At 24.7% G+C, this 22111-nt stretch overlaps 2 protein-coding genes across 7 annotated transcripts in view; one reads left to right on the forward strand and one right to left on the reverse strand.

The window, feature by feature from the left end:
- Window positions 1-21308, forward strand: part of LOC129615443 (protein cappuccino) — a 70355-nt gene extending 49047 nt beyond the window's left edge. For 4 of the 6 annotated variants that reach the window (XM_055530653.1, XM_055530655.1, XM_055530654.1 and 1 more), the window contains exons 6-11: window positions 201-364; window positions 14144-15476; window positions 15950-16531; window positions 16587-16967; window positions 17058-17355; window positions 20634-21308. In XM_055530653.1, the coding sequence (XP_055386628.1) occupies window positions 201-364; window positions 14144-15476; window positions 15950-16531; window positions 16587-16967; window positions 17058-17355; window positions 20634-20754 (2879 nt within the window). In that variant the 3' untranslated portion in view covers window positions 20755-21308. Of the gene's footprint in view, window positions 1-200; window positions 365-14143; window positions 15477-15949; window positions 16532-16586; window positions 16968-17057; window positions 17356-19204; window positions 19397-20633 lie in introns of those variants that run through there. The other 2 variants (XM_055530658.1, XM_055530657.1) reach the window with 2 other exon arrangements.
- Window positions 4008-6679, reverse strand: LOC129615445 (glutathione S-transferase 1-1). The gene is made up of 5 exons (XM_055530659.1): window positions 6233-6679; window positions 4868-5011; window positions 4735-4809; window positions 4478-4672; window positions 4008-4401 (listed from the first exon to the last, which is right to left on the reverse strand). The coding sequence occupies exons 2-5, from the start codon at window positions 5000-5002 to the stop codon at window positions 4114-4116; spliced, it is 693 nt and encodes a 230-aa protein (XP_055386634.1). The 5' UTR covers window positions 5003-5011; window positions 6233-6679; the 3' UTR covers window positions 4008-4113.
- Window positions 21309-22111: the final 803 nt, after the last annotated feature.

Genomic DNA, 22111 nt, shown 5'->3' on the forward strand with positions numbered 1-22111 from the left:
TAAAGAAAAGTGTTAGTTTAAAACAGTCTGGCATTCAATTTTGCAGCGAACAAAATTAACTTTTTTATTTCTATTATTTCTTGCTGAGCTTGAATTGTCTATTGAAAATTTTATTTGACAAACAAATTTTTTATATACATAATTCAATGTGTTTTATTTCATAAAGTGATTTATACATTTACATTTTTCTTTCGTTCTAGGTCAAATGCTAGTTAAATGGATAACAAATTCTTTAATTTCAACGGGGTGTAATTTAAGTGAACAAACTTTAAATATTTTAACTCAACAATATTGTGCTAATCTATTATCAATTGGAGTGATTAAACCAATTTGTGAAAAGACTGATAAAAATGACACATTTTATGTAAGTAACTAGAATAAAAAAAATAATAATTTCATATTCTAAAAAAAAGTAAAAGTTAATACAACCAATAAGTAATATCCACGTCTTAATATTCAATTATTGGACTTAGACTTTAACTTTGCTTAAATCTTACCATTACTTAAAAAAACCAAACACTATACAAACGAACGTGGAAAATATCTTTTTCTATAGAAGATTTTTCTATAGACCATTTTTCTACAGAAGAAATTTAAAAAAGTTTTTCTTCAAATTCAAACTAAAAAATCCAAATTCTTACAATAATATTGAAATTGATAAGAAAAAAATCTCAAATAGAATCGAAATATTTAATATTTTCGAAATCGAATTATTTTTAAAACTTCTTTTTATTGTTATAGTTATAACACACACATTGTTTCCGTATATCTTTCGTTCTAAATTTGAAAAGAATAAGAAAGGAAATGGAAATTTTTTTTCGATCACAAAATCTTATGTTCATTAAATTGAATTTAACTTTTGTAATGGTACATAAACATAAACATATATATAATGAGTACATATAAAAAAACATTTATGTATTGTGTATGAATATATTTAAAAAAAAACTAAAATGTAACTGAATCCTTTTAACTTTAAATGAAGAGCACAAGACAAAAATAACAACAGGTTGAGAATAAAAACATTTTTATATCAGTAAAAACTATTTAAAAACTCAATGGTCACATATAGTAAAATAATAACAACGGCTTAAGTTAGGTATATAGAAACGAGAAAATAATGAACTCTAGCACAAAAAATAAATTTTACAATTTTTTCTTCAGTTAATGGTTACCTAAACTTTTTACTTTTTTTCTTTGCCCTTTTTTAGTGCTATATTTAACTAAAAACGTAAAATTATTCCATTTATCGAATAAAAATTTTATTTGAGGTAAAAAGAATTATATTAAAATTTCCAAATAGAAATCTAGTGTATAGCTTACAGGATGTTCTATAATAAAAAGTAAAAAACAAACAAAATAGATTTTTAAAATACAAACTAAAATTATTTCACATTTTATTCAAATCCAAAATATTATAGAGTTCAAAAGTTTGATCACAATTCAATTTAAAAAATATGGCGATAAACCGTTTTTGGCTTTCAAATATTTGTAAGTTTTCATGAATTTCTGATTGACTAGAAATTATGGGCTGAACGTCTATTTATCTACTTTACTCGGAAGTTGGGAAGAAAGTGAGTAACCATTTATGTACTTCTAATTTTTAATCGAAAAGAATTATTTAATAATTATTTAATTAATTAGTTACGCAAGTAACTGGTTTTTTTATTTCATTAATTTTATTCACTTTGTTTCTGAAAATGAAACCTTCTGTCGATAATTTGAAAAAATGAGTAATTTTATTGGAAAAGTTAAATACCCATTAGAAAATACAGAGAATTCAGATTTGAAAGTGAATAAAAAGTGAGTAAAATAAAGTTAGGTGAAACCAATGGTTTGTATTGTAACATTTTCCCTTCAACAAATGAAAATATTACTTCTAAATAAAGTCTATGTAAACCTACCACACTTTCAATTACGAAACTATTTCAAAAAATTACTTTCAAATACGAAACTATTTCAAAAATTACATACATTTAGGATTATCGGTCTTTGAAATAAAGCAAAAAAAAAATTTAAAGAGACGTTAACATAATTCTAGATTTTAAGGGTTAATTGTGTGAGTTAAGAAAAATAATTATATTTTTTAATGCCATGGAATTTACCTTTAGCTTTTTGCATTTATAGAAATTTGCAAAAGCTTGCGGTTTCGGAAATATAAGAATTCAAAAATTCAAATTTTACAAATTTCAAGGGGCGATTACTTGAGATGGGGTGAAGATGGAGAAAAATTTTCTTCTAACGAAATGAACTATTTATTAGTATCTAAAAGCTGCTAAGGTTTCAGGCTCCTACAACCTAAGGTCTAGAAGGAAACTGATATCAAAAGTTTCGAAGAAATTGATTGCAAATAACGGGTAAATTTTGATGGCTGTTTCGTTTTATCAAAGTTCAAGTATTGTATAGATTGATAGATAATTGTATCCGCGACAGAAAAAGCAACCCACTGCTTTTCTGTGGTTTTCCAAATTTGATAGTTTCATATCGATAAGTAGTTAAAAAATGGTATTTTTAAGGTTTTGGGGTGGTGTAACTTTTAGATGGGGGTAGATAGGTAAAAATTTTCTTCTACGGAAGTAAGTTTCTAGTAAAGATTTATGTACATATAAAATTGAAGCTTTCTATCTTCAAGGGTGTAGAAGTTTTGTAAACAGATGGGTGAAGAAGTTTTGGAAATACCAAAAATTTACCTATGTTTGGTCGAACTTGATATATTCTATAGTTATAAGAAAGAAAACTTTAAAGTTAATTCAGCTGTTAACTATAAACATTTTGTTGCATTATTTTAACAACAACAATTTTTTTGTTGAAATTATTTCCTTCTTAAATTCTTGCAGCACTCGTTCTCACCTTGTACGTAATAAATATATGTAGGTACAGCAAATAATTTTGTAGTCCCACATTTAAACCTTTTTTTTTTATCCTCTAAACACGTACACTATTTGATTCTAGAATTTTGTATTTTAACTTTTTTATTGCATACATTGAGTATTACGGGGCCGTAAGGTTTATTATATTGAAACATTTTTAAAATCATTTTCCTTGCCATTAATGGAATGTTTGCCATTGCTATTTAAATGTGTTTACAGTTTTCATTCTTTGATTTTCTTTTCCATTTTCAAATATGTTGGCTCTTAGTTATATTCCAAATTTAAAATAAAATATAATTTAAGAAAGTTTTTTCTTCATTCCAATAGAGCCTTTTTAGTTCCTCTTCAGCTTGTTTCCTTTATTATGTTGACCTCTTAAACTTTACTGTATTAAAATGAAATAAATAAATTCAGCTGCCAATAGGGCAGGTGTTAACAATATTGTTACATTTTTTTTTACTTTCAAATCTATATTGTGTTTTTGCTTTTATATTTATGTAAGTGCGAAATGTGCGAAAATATTGTTTTCTTAAAATTTATTTTTTTAAATTGATTTGACATTGAATTTCACAGTGTACAATGTGATTGTTTCTCTTTTCAATTCGCCTTAAATACAAAATTAATTTATTTTGGATGAAAATTAAAAATTGTTCTTTTTGAAAAAAAATCCCAAAGTACTAGTGTTATTAGTGAGGTAGAAAAAAAAATCATTTTTTTCTTGGGAGGCTAAAAGTTTTCATTTGTTAAAAATTTCTGCCGAAATGAAATATTTTTAGTTTTGCTTGATGGCATATAAATTACTCTTGCTTGATGGCATATAAAAACAATAAAATTGATTTGGTTAATTCTTTTACAATATACAAAGCCGCGCAAATAATGAATAGAGCAAATAATTTAATACTAGCGTGATGGATTTTTGAATTTACATTAGTTTTTTTCATTTACGTAAAGCGTAATTTGAAGTATTCCTAAGTTTTTGATTATTATTAAGTTACTGAATTTCTATTCAATCCTTTATAGTTAAACTTTAAATTAGAGAAGAGCAGAACTAACAATAAAAAAATTTTTATAATGAATACTACACAATAATTAATTAAAAATAATAAAATATAAATACATAAAGAAAAAATATTAAAATTTCATTGATCTCAAAATAATTTTAAATCAAATTTATACAAGATTTATTATAGAAAAACTTTTCAACAAAAAAGAAAATCAAACACAATTGTTATCAAAAAAATTCTTATTTCACTTTCTTAATTGGATGGATTGGATGATTCATTGCACTTAAATCTGGTGGATTTTTTTCGAAAAATGCAATTTCTTTCATACCACCTTCAGCAATTTCCCAAAGTTGTGGATTTTCTGCTTTAAATGTAGCATACCATTTTTTTATTAATGGATATTCATCAAGTTTAAAATCAATTGCTTCTAAACAGATTGTAGCGGTAACAAGAGGGAAATCTGCAATTGTTAAATTGTTTCCAGCGGCATATTTAGTACCCAAACTTTTTAAATAGGTTTCAAATACCTAAAAAGTATTAATATTTACAATTTGATCTTAAAATTTTCTAAAATTTTGAAATAATAATTAATAACATAGATACCTGCAAAGCAATATGAACTTTTTTTAAACCAAGTTCAGTTCTTTGATAATCAAAGAAAATTGGTGCCATAACATATTGTCCAATACTGCTATAATAAAATGCCATATTAAAATTTAGTCTCTGATTAACTATTGCTCTTTCTTTTGGGTTTTTTGGATATAGAGAACTTTCTGGTCCATATTTATCGCATAAATACTAAAACATAAACTTTTAGAAACTTTTGTTTAACAAGTTTTTTAAATAAAACATTATTTTACTTGCATAATAGCAACACTTTCTGATAAATAAAATCCATCATCGTCCAATACAGGGATTTCTTTTTGTGGATTCATCTAAAAAATGCAATTAGTTTTCAATAGAGTTGAGATTTTGTACAAAGAATTACATTACCTTCGCATATTCCTCTGACAAATGTTCACTATTTACGTAATCCACATTATGAAGTTCGTAAGGAATATCCAAAGCTTTTAATGTCATTCGAACAGCTAAGGATGGTGGTCCATCTGAGACAGAGTAAAGTTTCATTTTGTATGTCTAAAAATAAAATATATGTTGACTAATTTGTAAAAAAACGTTTTATATTCCAACAATAATAAACTAAAAGAAACAAAAATAGCGTAGATTAATTTGAACCACTGATTAAAGATCAAAAATTTGAATTTCGAATGTTTTTTGTATTTTTGGAATTTAAGTCGCAATATTTTTTATAGTTTTATAATTACTAATTATAATTGCAAATTTAATTAAACTTTTTTCAAATACCAATGCAAATCTTAAATAAATTTGCGTAAAACTACAAAATAATTTTAATTTTACTTTAAAAATTAAGTGAAAAATATTACCATTAGTCAATCATTTTATTTTTATTTTTTGTGGTAAGTTGAAAGTTTTTTTTAATTTTCAAATGTTAAATTTAAAGATTTGTGTTTCATTGAAATCATAAAAATTTTAACTTATTGTTTCAATTCAGTTTCTCTAACTAACAAAAATTTCTCATGAGAACTCTACGTACAGATTTTTGAGTTAATTCGTTTTAAAAAACCGTCAGTTCTTCCCAAATGTTAAATAAAGTTTTTCTAGCATTTTCTTAAATTTCCTCACTTGCATTATCATTTTTGATAGAGGTTTCATATCCATAAATACTTTAAAAAATCTTCTTTAAAAATATTCCTAACAAAACAATTACATAGTTGATTAAAAGTGTCAGAAGAATTAAGAGAATAAAGTTTCTGCATCTTATTCTACTTTATAAAAACTTAATAATCTAATACAGCATTAAATTTATTAAAATTAAAGTTCGCTTTCTATTGAATTCATTAATATATGTACCGGTATTTCAAATCACACGCATACAAATAGCTATTAGCTATGTCAAACTTGTTTAATAGCAACACAATAATCGTATACGCCAAGAGAAAAATTAATATATGCACATATTTCTAAACATGTTTCTGAATAATAAAATTTATAAAAACTGCTTGTAATTCAGACATTTTCCCAGCATAATGTAAAAAACAGCGAGCGTTATTTTGTTTGTAGTTATTTAAATCTATAAAAATAAATACACATACATTATGAAATATGTAAAAAAATTAGAAACTTCAAAAGAATAAGGCTATCAAAATCACTTAAATTACATTTTATCAAACTTTTATTTAATTATTATTCAAATTGATACCTATTTTAAGATAAGAATTAATTATAAATTCATTTCTTTTATATTATAAATAAATTTACTAAATCACTGAAACTTACATTAAATGAAGTATTCAAAAAGAACAAAAAAAGTTTGAAAAAAAAAAGAAAAATTATTTTTTAAATGCGATCACCAATAACTTGATTATTTGAGCGCTGAATAGCAACTAAATAAATGAAAAGTAAAGAATTGAGAATTCAGACAAAATATTTTATATAAATAAAATAAAAATTGGTGCGATCAACTTCCGACGATCGTTCAAGTATGCTTGTGTTTGTAACAATTTTTTCACATTTCGTTTCACTCTCTTACTCATAAAAATGTAAAAATTTCCGAACTCCTACACTATACCCATTCTACCTCTAACCGAGTAATTCTGCTTATTGTAAAGTTGCTTCCTAAATATTTGTGTCAACAAAATATTTAATCTTTTAGTCGTAATTTTAATATTCCAATTATTTTTAATTCAATTCAATAAAAAAAAATTGCTGAATAAAAATGAATTTATAATTTTTTGAACCTTTAAAAATTTCAATAATTCTTATAATAAATACAAATATCTTATAAAATAAATGTTGATATATGGCTTTTATAAAGTTTTGATATGTTCTGTGATTATTGATTATGGGCAATATGGGCTACTCCAGTTAGTTATATTACCTATACTTACAAGAAAAAGAACATTTTCAACTGATTTTATTGCTTGTTGTGTTTTGACAAATAATAAATTTGTATGGTATTTTATATACCTATATCTAATATCTATGATTAAGTTCTTAATATTTTTTTAAAAAATTTTTTTCAAATTTCAATAGTCCCAATCGAAAATTTTTTTTTTGCAACCAAAATGATCAAAATAATGGGCGGCATTCTAAAGTTGAATGGGCCGTATGCTGCCCATGGTCCGCATTTTGCCGACGGTTGTGCTATGTTATGCTAAATTGATAAGATAACATTAACATTAATTGATAACATTATGATACTTAAGCAAGGCTGTTGAAAAAAGATTAAATTTATTTTTTATATAACTAATTTTTTAGTTAAAAATTCACTTTGTAGAAGAAATAAAAGTTTTCGTCCCTCCCGCTATTCATTTTTGTTTTTCGACATTTTTTTATCCGCTTAGACAAAAAAATTGAAGAAAATGTCGATCATGTTTGTGGTGTATCCGATATTTTTTACTCTAACATAACAAATTATAACATTTATTCAATTATTTTTTAAAATTTCCCATTTGTTCAACCAAAATTTTCAATTATAATAATATTATTCTTATAACATTAATATATGCATCCATATACGTATTTAACCAGTAACTTAAAAATATCACTCTATTTTATAAAAGTTAATATCGTGAAAAAATGAACTGAAGTTATATAATGGATTCGTCATTCGTAATAAAATTTAAACCTTAATATTTATAATGGCTTTTATTACGGTAATTAAATTCCACATGATTTAAAAACATCCAAAGTAGCCGGCTTATGACATAACCTAAAGTTTTGTAATTGTATTAACAAAAATACACACAAATATCGTTTTTTCAAACACTAATTGTATTCAGCTATCAAAACTATTTGGAGAAATTGTTCTCTATAAATACAAACACATATAAATCAAAATTATTTGGTTATAATTCGATATTCTTTATTGCAAAATATCTTGATATTTTAAAAATGATTTAAAATTTTTAATGCATATCTCTTGTACTCTTATAAATATATAATCTTAGATTCATTAAAAAGTCATAGAAAATCTTAATGCTAAGAATTAAGTATTATTTAATATTTTTAACTAATTTTACCAAATTTCCAATTTGTGCACATCACAGTCATCCTCAAAGATATATGTTTTCTGTAATTTCCAGTTAACGCTAAAATCTACCAGTTTACAAATATCTGTTTAGAAATGCGTTCTGTTACTAAAATTATTTATTATACTTGTATACTTATTAAAGCATTAAAAACTATAATTATTTACAAATACATAATTCAAATTAGCTAAATCTCACAAATAAAAACAAAAGCCATTGTTGATCGTTTGTTCAATAATATTGAAAAAAGATATCATTTTCAGTTCAGATAAATTTTTACGCTAAATTGCAATCAAAAGCACCACAATTTCTTTTGTTTGCATATTTGAGATCTCTATACACGTTAAAATGAGCTCTTAATATTTATAATATTACAATAATTTTCTTCGTTCTGCGATGTGAGGCAAATTTAATTATGACTACAAAAACTATTTCAGTTATTGTATCCATTATTGACAAAATATTAAAAAAAATTATAGGTAAAAAAGAAAATAATAACAAAGATAAAGCATAATTTCATAAATAACAAACCTTATTCTATTTCAAAAATCAATTCTTTAGTTTAATTTCCATTTATTCTAAAGGAAACCTTAAAAATCGTTGACTGTTTTTTACTATAAAATTCAATGGTATAAATTTGTTTTGTATGGATTAAGAAAATTTTTGATCGTTGCCAAAGTTCTATTAATTAATATTGATTTAAACAAACAGAATTTAATATAAGCCTTAGTCTGCAACTGCCGGAAACAAAAGTGAAAGTAGACGTAACATGAATTTTACTTGAAAAGATTTTGAATTTATAGTACATAATTTGAACGAGGCACAAGTATAATTGAGAACAAAAGCAAATTTGCTTCAAATACGTTCTTGAACAAAAACTTCAGGTTTTCGCAACACCGTTGTAACGATATGCCCTAGCATATTCCCTTTATATTTTTTGAGAGATATGAAAACTCAGAAGATCTATTTCTTTATGCAATTACAGTTGAGGATCAGTAATTTTGACCAAAAAGATGGTCGAAGAATAATTCGAATTTTTATTGTTATAAGCTTTATATGTAATTATCTAAGTAACAATAACAGCGTGCAGTCATTTATTTATTTTTTAAAACATCTTATTGAAGTAAAAGTTAGCAAAGGAAATAGTGAAAGTTTTTCCTCAAACGTAAAAAATGTCAAAATCAGAAATTATTTATCTATAGTAATTTCAAAGCTCTCATTTGCATCATGCTGTTAAATTTTTACTTTCGCTAACGACAAATTCTTCAGCTCGATCAAAATTCTTTATGTCGGGTTAAAAGCATTAAAATTTGATTAAATAAATTTTATTTAATTCATGATACTTTTCCCCAACAGTTCAGTTCGTGTTATCTGTTATCGTAATTCTTTGTTTAATATCATTTTAGAACAACAATTTTTTAGTAAGAAAATTAAAACAGTCAACTTCAAATATGACTGTATTAAAACTTTAGTGACATTGTATTGAAACTTAACAAAGCATATGTCTAAAATTTTCTTAAATTTATCTTATAAGACAAGATGTTAAATTTAATAACATAATGAGAAAAAATAGAGTTGACCTTGTCAACTCTATGATACACGTACGAATTTGTACGTGCGAATATGTGTCATAGCTGACTATGGGATAGAGTATGACTTTAAGTTGCCATATTACCATATTCATTTATGTAAAATTTCAGTACTGTGTTTTCAATATTTTCCAAGATATAGCCAAACTACGATTGATGTTGTATGGCAGCTACCAGAAAGAGCCAAGCAATTTCAACGAATTTTATCAAACACATTGCCCCTACTAATAAATTCGCTTATGTGAAATTTTAAAATAACGGCTATAGTAGTTTCTGAGATATAGTCAAATAAATTTTGAAGTTGTATGGCAGCTGCCCGAACCAGCATCCCGATCATATCCAATTTAAATAGGGTTCTGGTATTTACTATAATAAGTCATTTTTGGAAATTAAGTGAACTTAGCGCAATTAGTTTTTATTAGTTATCGTTAAACAGAACCATTCAAGTGTATGTCTCGTCTCAGGCCTTTATTTCTTAGCGTTACAAACGGTAAGGCAAATTTAGTATGCCCTTTGAATATACGTTCGTACGGGTATAAAAATCCTATACTTACGTACATGGTCAGTCATATTGTTTGTTTTCGTTTTACCTTGGACTCATATATACTTCATGTTATTAAATTAAACTCAAATTTATTCTAAACTTTAATCTCAGCTTAATTATTCAAAATTTAAATTTACAACAAAACAAAAGCATCATTCACTTTAGAGAATTTGAAAGTTTTAATTTGAAAAAAAAAGATCAAAAACAAATTGAATATCAAAAATTACAAACTAAATAAAAACACAAAAGTTCAATTTAAAAAGGACTCATAATATTTTCTTCCTAATTGCTTCTAAAGTTCCTTAAAATAAAAAAGTGAAACTAAAAAATTATTTTAATTGGTTTTTTTCCTTAGTAACCTAAAAACAATTTTTAAAAGTGCACATTCGCACTCACACATGCATTCATTTGTAATAATGTACATTTCAATAAAATTTATTTATGAACTTAAATTTACCCCTAAAGGTCATTGGACTCAATATTTTTATCATGAAATGAGCATTAATTGTCTATCAAAACCAGAAATCTTTACCAAAAACAATATGAGTACTTATTAAAACAATATTGAAAAGAAAGAAAATGACATTTCCTCTTTACAAAAACAAAAAAACAAAAGAAAACCAAAATTTTTAAAAAGTGATTTAAGAATCTTCTCCAGTAATAACTTTATAACTAATTTATTTCATATATGCAATATATATAGATACCGTAATTATAACATGACCATTTTCAATATAAAATTAGAACGAACGCATTTTGCATCCCAAATGCAACAATTGCTTAAATCGAATTTGCTTAAAATAAATTACAAATTGAAGTTTCCGATGTTTTAATGCACTTAGATTTAGTGAATATTAGGGTAATATGTAATTCCATTAGTTTCGAAGCAATAATTAAAATTGCAAAATTTGTTTTCTTTCTTTTTGAAGTCAAACTGTTAGCAGTTTTCTAAAAAAAATTAAAAAAAATTCTTAATAAAACTTCTACACCTTTTGAGATGGATAGTTGATTTTACATAAATAGATTTTTTTGCTAGAAACTTATTTTTCCAAAAACAAAATTTTCACTTACATCCGCCCCTAGATTTGAGGCTCCTCAAAGTTCTAAAAATACCATTTTTTATCTATTTATTGTATCGAAATCACAAATACTTTTAACATTTAGGAGCAGCAAAAAAGTAGTGATTGGCTTCTTCTGCCAACATACAGCATAACCAAATATTAAAATGCCAAAATGGTTACTGAAGGTAACCGTTACCTAATACCCAATTTTTTTCAAATTTTTATTATAGTTTTTCTTATAGACGGTAAGTTGGAGGAATTTGAAATTTTAGCAGCTTTAAGAAAATAATAAACATATTATTTCACAGGAAGAAAATTTTTTCCAATTTTTTTTTGGGAGAGGGGGGGGGGGAGTGGATGGATCCCAGATAATGTCCTCTCAAAATTCGAAATTGCAAATTTTTTCGAAATTTTTAAAAAATCAAAGGGCTAACGGGAAATGCCATGCCATCAAAAAGTATAACTATTTTTCTTTAAATCATTAACTTAACTTAGTTATCTTAACGCTTCTTTTTCTTTTGCTCATCCCAAATGTATGCAATTTTTTGATACATTTGGGAATGAATGACAGTAATTTCAATATATGTAGATAAAATTATTATGGTAGATTGTCTTTTAAAGCAGTATTTTGAATTGTACTTTACAAACAATCGGTTTTAATCAACTTTATTAGAAGAAGATTTAAGTTCGACGTCTTTATAGTTGTACATATTATGCTTAAATTAATTAAATATATTTGTGTATTAGATAATTTTTGCTTTAACAACACAAAATTTAACTATCCCAATATTTTTCATTTTAATAGTCTACTTTTTACGGTACAAAATATTAATAAAGTATTTAAAAATGGCATACAGAAGAATAGTAAAATATAAAATAAGTAAAAAAACAATTTTTTTTTAAGTAACAAACGAGTAAAAAGAGAAAATAAAATTAATATATGAAAACATCTATTCAACCAAAGGTATCAATTTTACTTTCAAATCGTTCACATCTAATGAGAAATTCATAAGGGTTAGCAATATAGTTACGAAAAAAAACATACGTATAAGCAAGTAAGGTGAGTTTTTAATAAGAATTAACCTGAAGCTGTAGCTGAACCTTTTTTTTTTAAATTTACAAGAAATAAAAGTTTTCCTATAAAAACAAAACACAAAAAAAATAATTTTGAGAACAAAAATAAAACTTTTTCAATTTAAAATCTTTAGACAATTTTTTTTACTCTCTTATTTTTTTTTTGTTGGCTCCTTATCGTGTCCTGATGGAAAGTGAATTTTTATACCTACATAATACGGAAACACAAACATAAGTACGTTTACACACATATACATAATATGTGCATAAGACAGAATATCTTATTACGTAAATAAAACCGAAAATTAAATGAAAACATTCTCAACAAACCAATAAAGAAAAATAAAAAAATTAAAAAAACTTTTGAAAAATTTTTAAGGAAAAAAAAATATTTTTTTATGTGCTTTTTTTTTCATTGATACTGTGAAAATCGATACTCCTCAAAATATACTTGAATTGTGAAAATAAACGTATCTTAGGGGATTAGTTAACTAACTATTTTTGAAAAAAAGGGTAATAAATATTCAGGAAAAAAATTGAAGAGAAAAAGTGAGGTGAAATTCTATCAAAATTATTTACAAATTTTTCATTTGGGATTAATAAAAATTCTGTAAATCAAATAGAAATTGATTGATCGACATCGAGAAATCAAAATTAGAAAGAATTTCAAAAATATGATCAGAAACACACATTTTCTTTTTAAATTTTAATATCGTATGTAACGTATGTATGTATACATTGTACATATTATGCACTTTTAAATATAATTTGTTTGTACAGGTGTACTCTTCAAATTTAAAATTTTTTGTAATAAATTAAAATTTTAGTCCAGAGAACTCTACAAGAAAAATAATTTTTCCAAGAGTTTTATAAAACAAACTTTGAGTTACTATTTTGTAAGAATTTTAACATTTTAATAACCGAAAAAATTATTGAAAAGTTTAGATATCTAGTAAATTTTTACTTTATAAAAAAGTTATTGTTGCACTGCAATGAATTATTGAAAAAATTAAATATTCTCTAAAATAGTTTGATTCATAATCTTAATAAAATAGATCATTGGTACTAAGCATTTGTAGATAAACTCCTAAATTTTTCTTTTTCTATAACACTAAATAAAGCACAATAATATTACATATAATTACAATTCCAAATGCAGTTTTTTGCCATTAGCCATTACATAATGTAAAAGCAAATTGAAAAAGCTTAAAAATTTTAAAATCAATACAAATATTACATATATTGTTAGTATAATTTGTTGCATAATATTGTATTGCACATAACTTTTATGAAATATCGTGCTACGTATGCAAACACAATGTAAATATGTATTTATGTACGTGCAAATGTAAATATTATTCCCTGACTAATCCATTTTGAACCTATTTTCTTATTTTATAAGAAAATTTTAATTTTCATTTTATTTTTCAAAATTGTTGCAATATTTTTTATAAAATAACATTTCATTATTTTATATACAAAATATTAAGTCTAAAAATATATTATATATTTATGTTTTTTAAAAATTTTCGTCCGGGCTGTTGGGCCATAATTGCTTATGAAATAAAATTTTAATATTAATTTGTTAAGAAACAAAAGCAAAAAAATTTTAAGGAAATTTTTTCAGAACAATAAGGAAATTAAGAAGGTTTATCTGATATTGCATTTCCGCTTGAAGTCCCGTAGATATGTCATTTTTAAATATAGGACACTATCTGCAAAAGAACTTTTATTTTGAATTACATTCTATTATGCCAGAAATTATAACTTAATAAATATGAATAACTACAATTAACCAATGCACAAAATAAAAATTATATTACTAAATAGAAAACAAACATTAGGATGTTTTTTGAATTTATTTTTTTTTATTTTTTTGTTTTATAAAGCCATATCAAATGTATCAATGGACTCATAGAGAAACTATACCAGCATCAAACCCTGTTACACCAGGACGATTAGATGCAGAAATAATATGGCCTCACTCAACAACACCAACGTCATCATTAAAAATCAATCCAAGATCTGTTCAAGTAGATATATCAGGAACTAGTGATATTACACAACTGAATAATTACAATAACAATGGAAATTGTAATAACAATAACAATATTGATAATAGTAATAATAATTTAAATAATAATAATAATAATTGTAATAACAATGGTAACGTTAATAATAATCAAAGCAATCTTAATAACAATAATATTATTTCAAAAGATATTAGAATTTTATCAAATGGTCCCAATAACGCCAATAATGTTAGTACAAATTTAAATAATTTTGATAATAAAATAATAGTATGTGGTGACCGAAAGGTTTTTGAATTAAAAAAGTCTCTATTAAATTGTAATACGTTGAGTGAAGTATACGAAGTTGTTGAAACATTATTACCAGACCGAAAACCATCAAGCAGTATTATTGTTAGCTATCAATCACCAACTAAATCACCATCAGCGTTATTAAATGAAAGTGAAGTAACAATATATGACGCGAAAAATTTAAATGATACCGATAGTCCAAAAACTGATGAAGAAAAACCTAGTACGTGTATCAATTCATCAACAAAAGAAAATTTACTTGAAACCACTGTAGATAATAATGTACTATTGTGTTGTAAATGTGGTGAAAACATAACGGAAATAACTACAGAATCAGAAGAATTGAAAGATAATGCAATACAAGTTATTAATAGTGTACCGCTTAAAATTGATCAAATTCTACAAACAAGTTTCGAAGAGCATTTTACACCGGTAAGACAACCAATTGCAAATAAAGAAATTAATGAGGAGGAATTAATTGATTCCACACCAAATAATATTGAGGTGTTTGAAGCGATAAATGATGATCTTAAAACTTCAACACCAACTGAAGAGGAAATTAATACTGCAGAACCGGAGCCAAAAATTTCTCCAGTTAAATGTACATTACCCCCGCCACCACCACCACCAGTACCACCACCAGCACCACCATTACCACCACTATCACTTCCATTGCCTAAAATACCACCGCCACCACCACCAGCATTACCTAATTTTAATAATCAGCGTTCAACAGCAAGTTCATCATCAGCTAACCATAATTTACCGAATGCATCTGTTGCTTTTAGATCTCCACAAAATTTACAAAAATCTATTTCAACTGGCTCATCAACTTCTCCACCGTCACCGGCACCATTTCCCATGCCACCGACAAGTGGAACTTGGTTTCAAGCGAATAATAGTAAGTTTATTATTATAATTATTTTTTTTACTTTACTTCTATACTGTATAATCTTCGAATTCCGTCTATAGTTTGGCATAGGGGTGAGATCAGAGTTACAAAATTTATAACTTTTATTTTTTCCATCATCTACCAATATCTTAACTTGTAGCATTCAAATAAATCCTCGGAGGTTGCATTCAATTAGCAGTAATTTTTCGTATCAATTGTGTGCACATAATTTTAAATTTTCTGAAATAAAAATTTTTTAAAGCTTGGAACATATTTATTTTGTTCTCTATAGCATTCTATTAGATTTATGTCATTTTGAAAATGTTTTAAAAATTATTTCCAAATTATACTTATGTACCTCTGAAATTTTTTAGGTTGCCGAAAATGTGTAAATTATTAATTTCATATTTTTAAGCATACTAATTATCCATTCGTAATTTTGACTACACCATTTATCTTTTCATCTATTTTTGAAATTTCAGCACTTCGCAAAAATGCTGTAAATCCACCGAAGCCCATGAAGCCATTGTATTGGACAAGAATTGTTACATCAAAACCATTTCTTGGTCAATCTTCAGAAGAGAAAACTGATTCTTCGCCCGAGGAAGAAATAAAAGAAGAAAAGCCTAAAGAATTATGGCAAGAAATTGATGAGACTAGTTTAGATAATTTTGTAATTGACGAATTCACCGATTTATTTTCACGTCAAGCAGTTGTACCACAGAATAAACCAACACGCGTTAAATCAAATTTAGCTAAAACAATAAAAATATTAGATAGTAAAAGATCGCAAAGTGTTGGAATATTCTACAGAAGCTTACATTTTGATTTAGAAGAAATTGAACATGCAATATATCATTGTGATACATCAGTTGTTAGCTTAGAAATACTTCATCATATAAGGGATATTAAAGCGACTCCTGAAGAATTGGCAATGATTAAAGAAGCTGCTAACGGTGATACACCGCTTGATGCCCCTGAGCAGTTTTTATTAAGGATTTCTCAAATATCATCATCAGCGGAAAGAATCTCATGTCTTGTTTTTCAAGCTGAATTTGATGAAGGTAAATATACTTTAATATGTTAATAATATTTTAACTAAATCTTATTTTCAAAAAGGTTCAACATTAGTTTCTCGAAAATTAGAAGTTGTAAAACGACTTTCAGAATTTTTAACTGATAGTGATGATTTAAAATTACTTTTTTCAATAATTTTAACACTTGGCAATTATATGAATGGTGGTAACAGAGCCCGTGGTCAAGCTGATGGATTTGGTTTAGAAATACTAGGAAAATTAAAAGATGTCAAATCAAAAGATTCTAAAATCACATTACTTCATTTTATTGTTAAAACTTATATCGGAAGAAAACGTAAAAGTGGTACACCTTTGATTGAAATTGGATTACCAATACCGGAACCAAGTGATGTTGAAAGAGCTGCTGCAGTTGATTTTGATGAAATAAAATTGCAGATAATGGATCTTCAGAAAAAATTAAGAAGTAGGCTCAAAAGTTTTTTATTGCTTACCTAAATATTTTTTTTGAAATTTATTTTTATTGTCCATTTGATTTGTTATCTATCCTTAATAGTATGCCAGAACACAACAGAAAAAGTGATTGCCTCTTCAAACGAAGAAAATATTCAACCTTTCAAAAAGAAAATGGAAGATTTTATTGAGATAGGTGATAAAAAAATTGAAAAGCAATTAAGCAAATTGGAGGAAAGCAGAGAAAGTTTCGTGAAAACGATGACATTTTATCATTTTATACCGAAATCGGGAGAATTGCAACAATGTACACCAGCTCAATTCTTTGAATATTGGACCAATTTTTCGAATGATTTCAAGGATATTTGGAAAAAAGAAATTACAATGCTAACGAATGAATTGTAAGTAGAGTATAACCTATGTGTCTATGTTTCAATAAATAAAACATTTAATTTTGAATATCAACTATTGTGTACTGTAATTTACTGTAATTTTTGCATAAAACTATCAAGCATAAGCTGTTACAATTAAGAGCTTACAGCTAAATAATGTACATACATATAAACTCAAAATCCATGTTATAATAATATATTATCATTCAGTCAATTAGTTTTTAATATCACATTACCAATTATATACTTTGATACATCTCAGTATTGCAAAGATTAGAAATTGTATAATTATTTAACAACTGTTGATTATTATAATTTTTAATTATTTGTATATTTAGTAAATAGAATTATGCAAATTAAATCATTAGTTCATTGATTGAGTTTGTTTATAAAAAAAGCATAATCTGAGTTTTACCAAAAATACTATTATCATTAACTTTTTTTAATATTTTTCTATTGAAATTCTAATTATTTTAATGTTTATATTATTAATATCCAATTATTTTTGAATTGATGGTTTCACATTAGTTTTTTGTTTCAATTTGAAAATTAGTTTTCTTTCCTAATTATTTTTATTTTGAAATTGAAAACACAAAAATAAAAAAATTATGCATACGAGTACATAGTTGTGCAGTGTAATAAGAGCATACTAAAATAATCATATTTTGTATTTAAATGTTTAGTTTAATAATTTTTGTTAATTCTTACAAATTTAATAAACTTAATTAAGGTTTGGTTATTTTATTCCCAATAAATTTTTATGTGGTGTGACTTTAAATTTAATACTAAACCTCGGTAGTCTTAATAGAATTAAGAGAATGACTGTCTTAATAAAATGGTTGGAGATGAAATACATAAAAAATAATAGAATGAAATGTATAAAATTTGAATTGAACCCATATATGCTTACTTGTCCTAAGTTTAATTCAAACAGTTATGCTCGATTCAACTAACACCCATCCAAAATCTTGAATACGAACACAATTAATAAAAATTTACATAAAAATATTGATATTACTTAATAATAACTTGAATTTTTAAAATGCATGAAAAGTATTAAGAGGACATCAATCGCATTTAACTCAAATTAAGCGTATTATAAATTGAAATTAAAATTATCAACACTTATAATAAATTATAGTATATTATTTAGGTTAAACTTGTATTAAAATAAGTGTATAATTTTAATTTACATAACTAAATAGTTTATCCAAGCTAATTTGCAACTGAAATTCGTCAATTATTGGTTTTGTTGTTTTCTCTTTTTATTATTTTAAAATAATTTCAAAATCTAATACCTATTTGGGGGGAGAATACTAATGCAACCACATAAGCTGTTGAATATTAATTACATATTATTGAAAATTGAATATTCCAGCTCATTATCCTTTATTAGTTTAACTTTATTGTTTGCTTTATAAAATAAGTCTATGAGAAAAATTTATGGTATAATAATTTTGATGTTTGTTCTTACTTAAAAGAGTGAAATCAGTTAATAAAAATATAGTCAATTATTATAAAACCAATAATTACGGAAAGTACATTAAAATAAAGGTAATTTACAATAAATAAATATCTGCAAATTGAAATGAAACCAAAATTTAACTATAGAAGACAAATATTTCGGACTTGTAATTTCTAAAAACTATAAAAAATTATTATCTAATTTTGTTTACGCTTTCACTTAGCTCCACTATCGTATCTGAGTTTCAACTAATCTTGTTAGTTTAATTTCATATTGTAGAAAATTTTCATTACTCATTAAAATTAACTTTACAATTCTATATAGGTAAAAGGATATTTAATTATACTAAATCAATAATAATATTTTGTTATTTTCATTTACTAATCCTTACAGACTAGATAAAGTAAAAGTTTATCAAATTATTTACAGAAGTTACAGCATGTGTATTCACTCACAAAAATAATTTAAGTTTCTTGTAACTGTTAACATAACATAAAAACAAAAACAACATACTCGTAACATTATACTTAATAATCGATAATTTATTATTATTAATGTTAGAAATAAAAACATATTTCAAAACCATTATAGTTTTTAATTTCAAATTTCTGTACCGGACTTTTTACTATGATCAAGTAATAGCCATCGTAGTACAAATATAAGGTAATAGTACAATTATAACTGCAGGATAACTTTAAATAGAAAATAAATTTTTCCGATATTTCAATTTTAATTGAAACACCCATCCAGTCATTTACATTTATTCGAAAGAAAATAATTACTCTAAAGTTATAAGGTCTTTCCATAAACCTAATGTAGGTATAGTGAATAGTTCATAAGTATTATAGCGAAATTATTAAGAGTCGTGCTCATAATTCCATAAATTGTTTGGATATTATAGAATAATTTAAAATATAATGCATATTCATCACTTTATGTTTTTGCAGCATTGCTTTTAAAAATTATTGTTTTGCAGTATATAGTTGCAGTTAAATAATTTAACTTTGTGCAATTTCTTAAAAATTTCAATAATTTTACGAAATTCATAATTTAATTTAAAAAAAGTCAAATTTTATTATCTATCTTATGCAAAATAAATTTTATGAATTATTCGGTACAAAAAATATTTCCCAGTGGTATGCGAGGCCATTAAGTTTAAATAAAAAAAATAATTTAATTATTAATAGCCTAGAAATTAGTTGCGTTTAATATTCAACTTAAAATGTATGCAATTTTTTAATTTTAAAACATAATTAAAATAATTGTACATTAAAATTAAAAGTTACCCGAATAGTAGCATATTTTAACTTCACATTTGATGGCGATGTGCTTGTCATACTTATTTCGAATTTTAAAATTACCATTCAAGTTTTAATTTTGTAAAAAACAAAAACATATGAAAATTATGTCTCAATATTCGAAAATTAATTAAATATATAGCCCAAATGTAAACAAAACTAAAATTCGCATTCAAAAATAATTTTTCGAAAAAAAAAAATTAAACAATTTAAAATCCACATCATTTTAAGACTGCCATAATATACAGAAGTAAAAGCTATTTTATTTGGAACACATGAATAGGGATTTATGAAACAAGGACTGGAATGAAGTATGCATGGCAGTATGAAAGAGTTTTTAAACTTATATGCTTTTTCACGTTTTATGACACAAGCTACCTATTACACTAATAAATTATTTAATAAATATAATTAATTTCGTTTATGATATTTATTTTGAGATTACTATTAAATTGCTATTAAATTAATTATCTTTATCATACTTTTATATTATATTAAAACAAAACCAATTTTAATTTTTTCAGAATAAAAAAAGTGAAATCACAGCAAAAGGTTCAAAATACCCAGAGCGCAACAAATTCTTCGAGACCTAAATTAAAACCAGGCGGCCTTAAGGATAGACTACAAAGGATGGCTAAAAAATGAAAACATTTATGTAGAATATTTCTTTTAATTTTCTTTTTTATTTTTTTATTGTAATTTTTAGTGTCTTTTTTTTAATGTTATATTTATATAAGTATATAAATTTCCTATATAAAAATAAAAAATATATACAGGCATTCAATCAAACATAATTATGTAATATTTGTATTTCGTTTTCGAAAAAAAAAACAATTCCTATACAATTTTGTTCCCTTTTTTGCATTAATTTAGATGTAATTATAAGATATTATAGAATTTGTAGCTATTTAATAATAATTATTTTTGTAATAAATATATATACATATATATATGATGGTATATACACATACATATGTATATATATTTGGATATTTAGAATATATTCTTATTAATAAACTCTTATGTGTCCTAAGATGTTGTAGATATATAGCCTCTCGAATAAGAACACCATAATTTATTATTTAAATATTTATACCAGTAAAAATCTTTAATTTTGGTTTTTCTTTTTTATATTGTCAAAATTAATAAAAATTAATTAATGAAATTTTTTTTTAAATTATTAATTTTCAAAAGTTAAGATCCGGTTATTTTATTCCATTTTTAGTTGTGTTAATTAGAAATCAAAAGTAAAAATAAAAGTGATCTAATTAAAAGCAAAAATTTCAATAAAACGATAAAGATCTATTAAAAAAAATGTTTCAACTTTAGTTTTTCTAAACATCATTAATTTATTTGGATTCATAAAACTGGAACAATGTCTATATGAACGTAACGTATAAACACTAGATAGCCACCCTGTATTCTGGTCAATAACACATCTTTGAATTTCAGGAGCCGTAATTAGACAAATATCTAGTTCAAAAGTCGCTCTTCTTCTGTATCTCTGATATTGATTACTTTTCACTTGAAAGTACAATAATAAATTTATTTTACCAGTTTTTTTTGTTGCAGGCAAAGAATATATGCAATTTTCATTTATATTTTTTAAAAACAATACAATTTTAACACAATATTCTTAATTTCTTAATCTAATATATTTTTTTTAATTAAACTTAATAGTCTGGGTATCTTCAAAAATTATTTACACATGAAAAGTTTTGGTATCAATAAGTTTTTACTTCAATGGCAAAGCTTTTGGTACACTACATCGTTGTAATGCTTTTCCTAGGTTTTCGAATAAATGTTTTTACAATATTTATATATAGAAATTCAAAGAAATATGTTTATTAATTTCTTTGCTGCTGAAAATTATATATTACTTTACAATTACTATTTTTGGGATTATTTACATGACATTCATAACAATGGTGCATATATATGCTTTCACAGATTTATTTTTATTTCGCATATCCACTACGCATGGTAAACAGGCTAAATGTTC

Source organism: Condylostylus longicornis, unplaced genomic scaffold (assembly GCF_029603195.1).
Source record: "Condylostylus longicornis isolate FDR11 unplaced genomic scaffold, ASM2960319v2 ptg000135l, whole genome shotgun sequence".
NCBI classification, from domain to species: Eukaryota; Metazoa; Arthropoda; class Insecta; order Diptera; family Dolichopodidae; genus Condylostylus; species Condylostylus longicornis.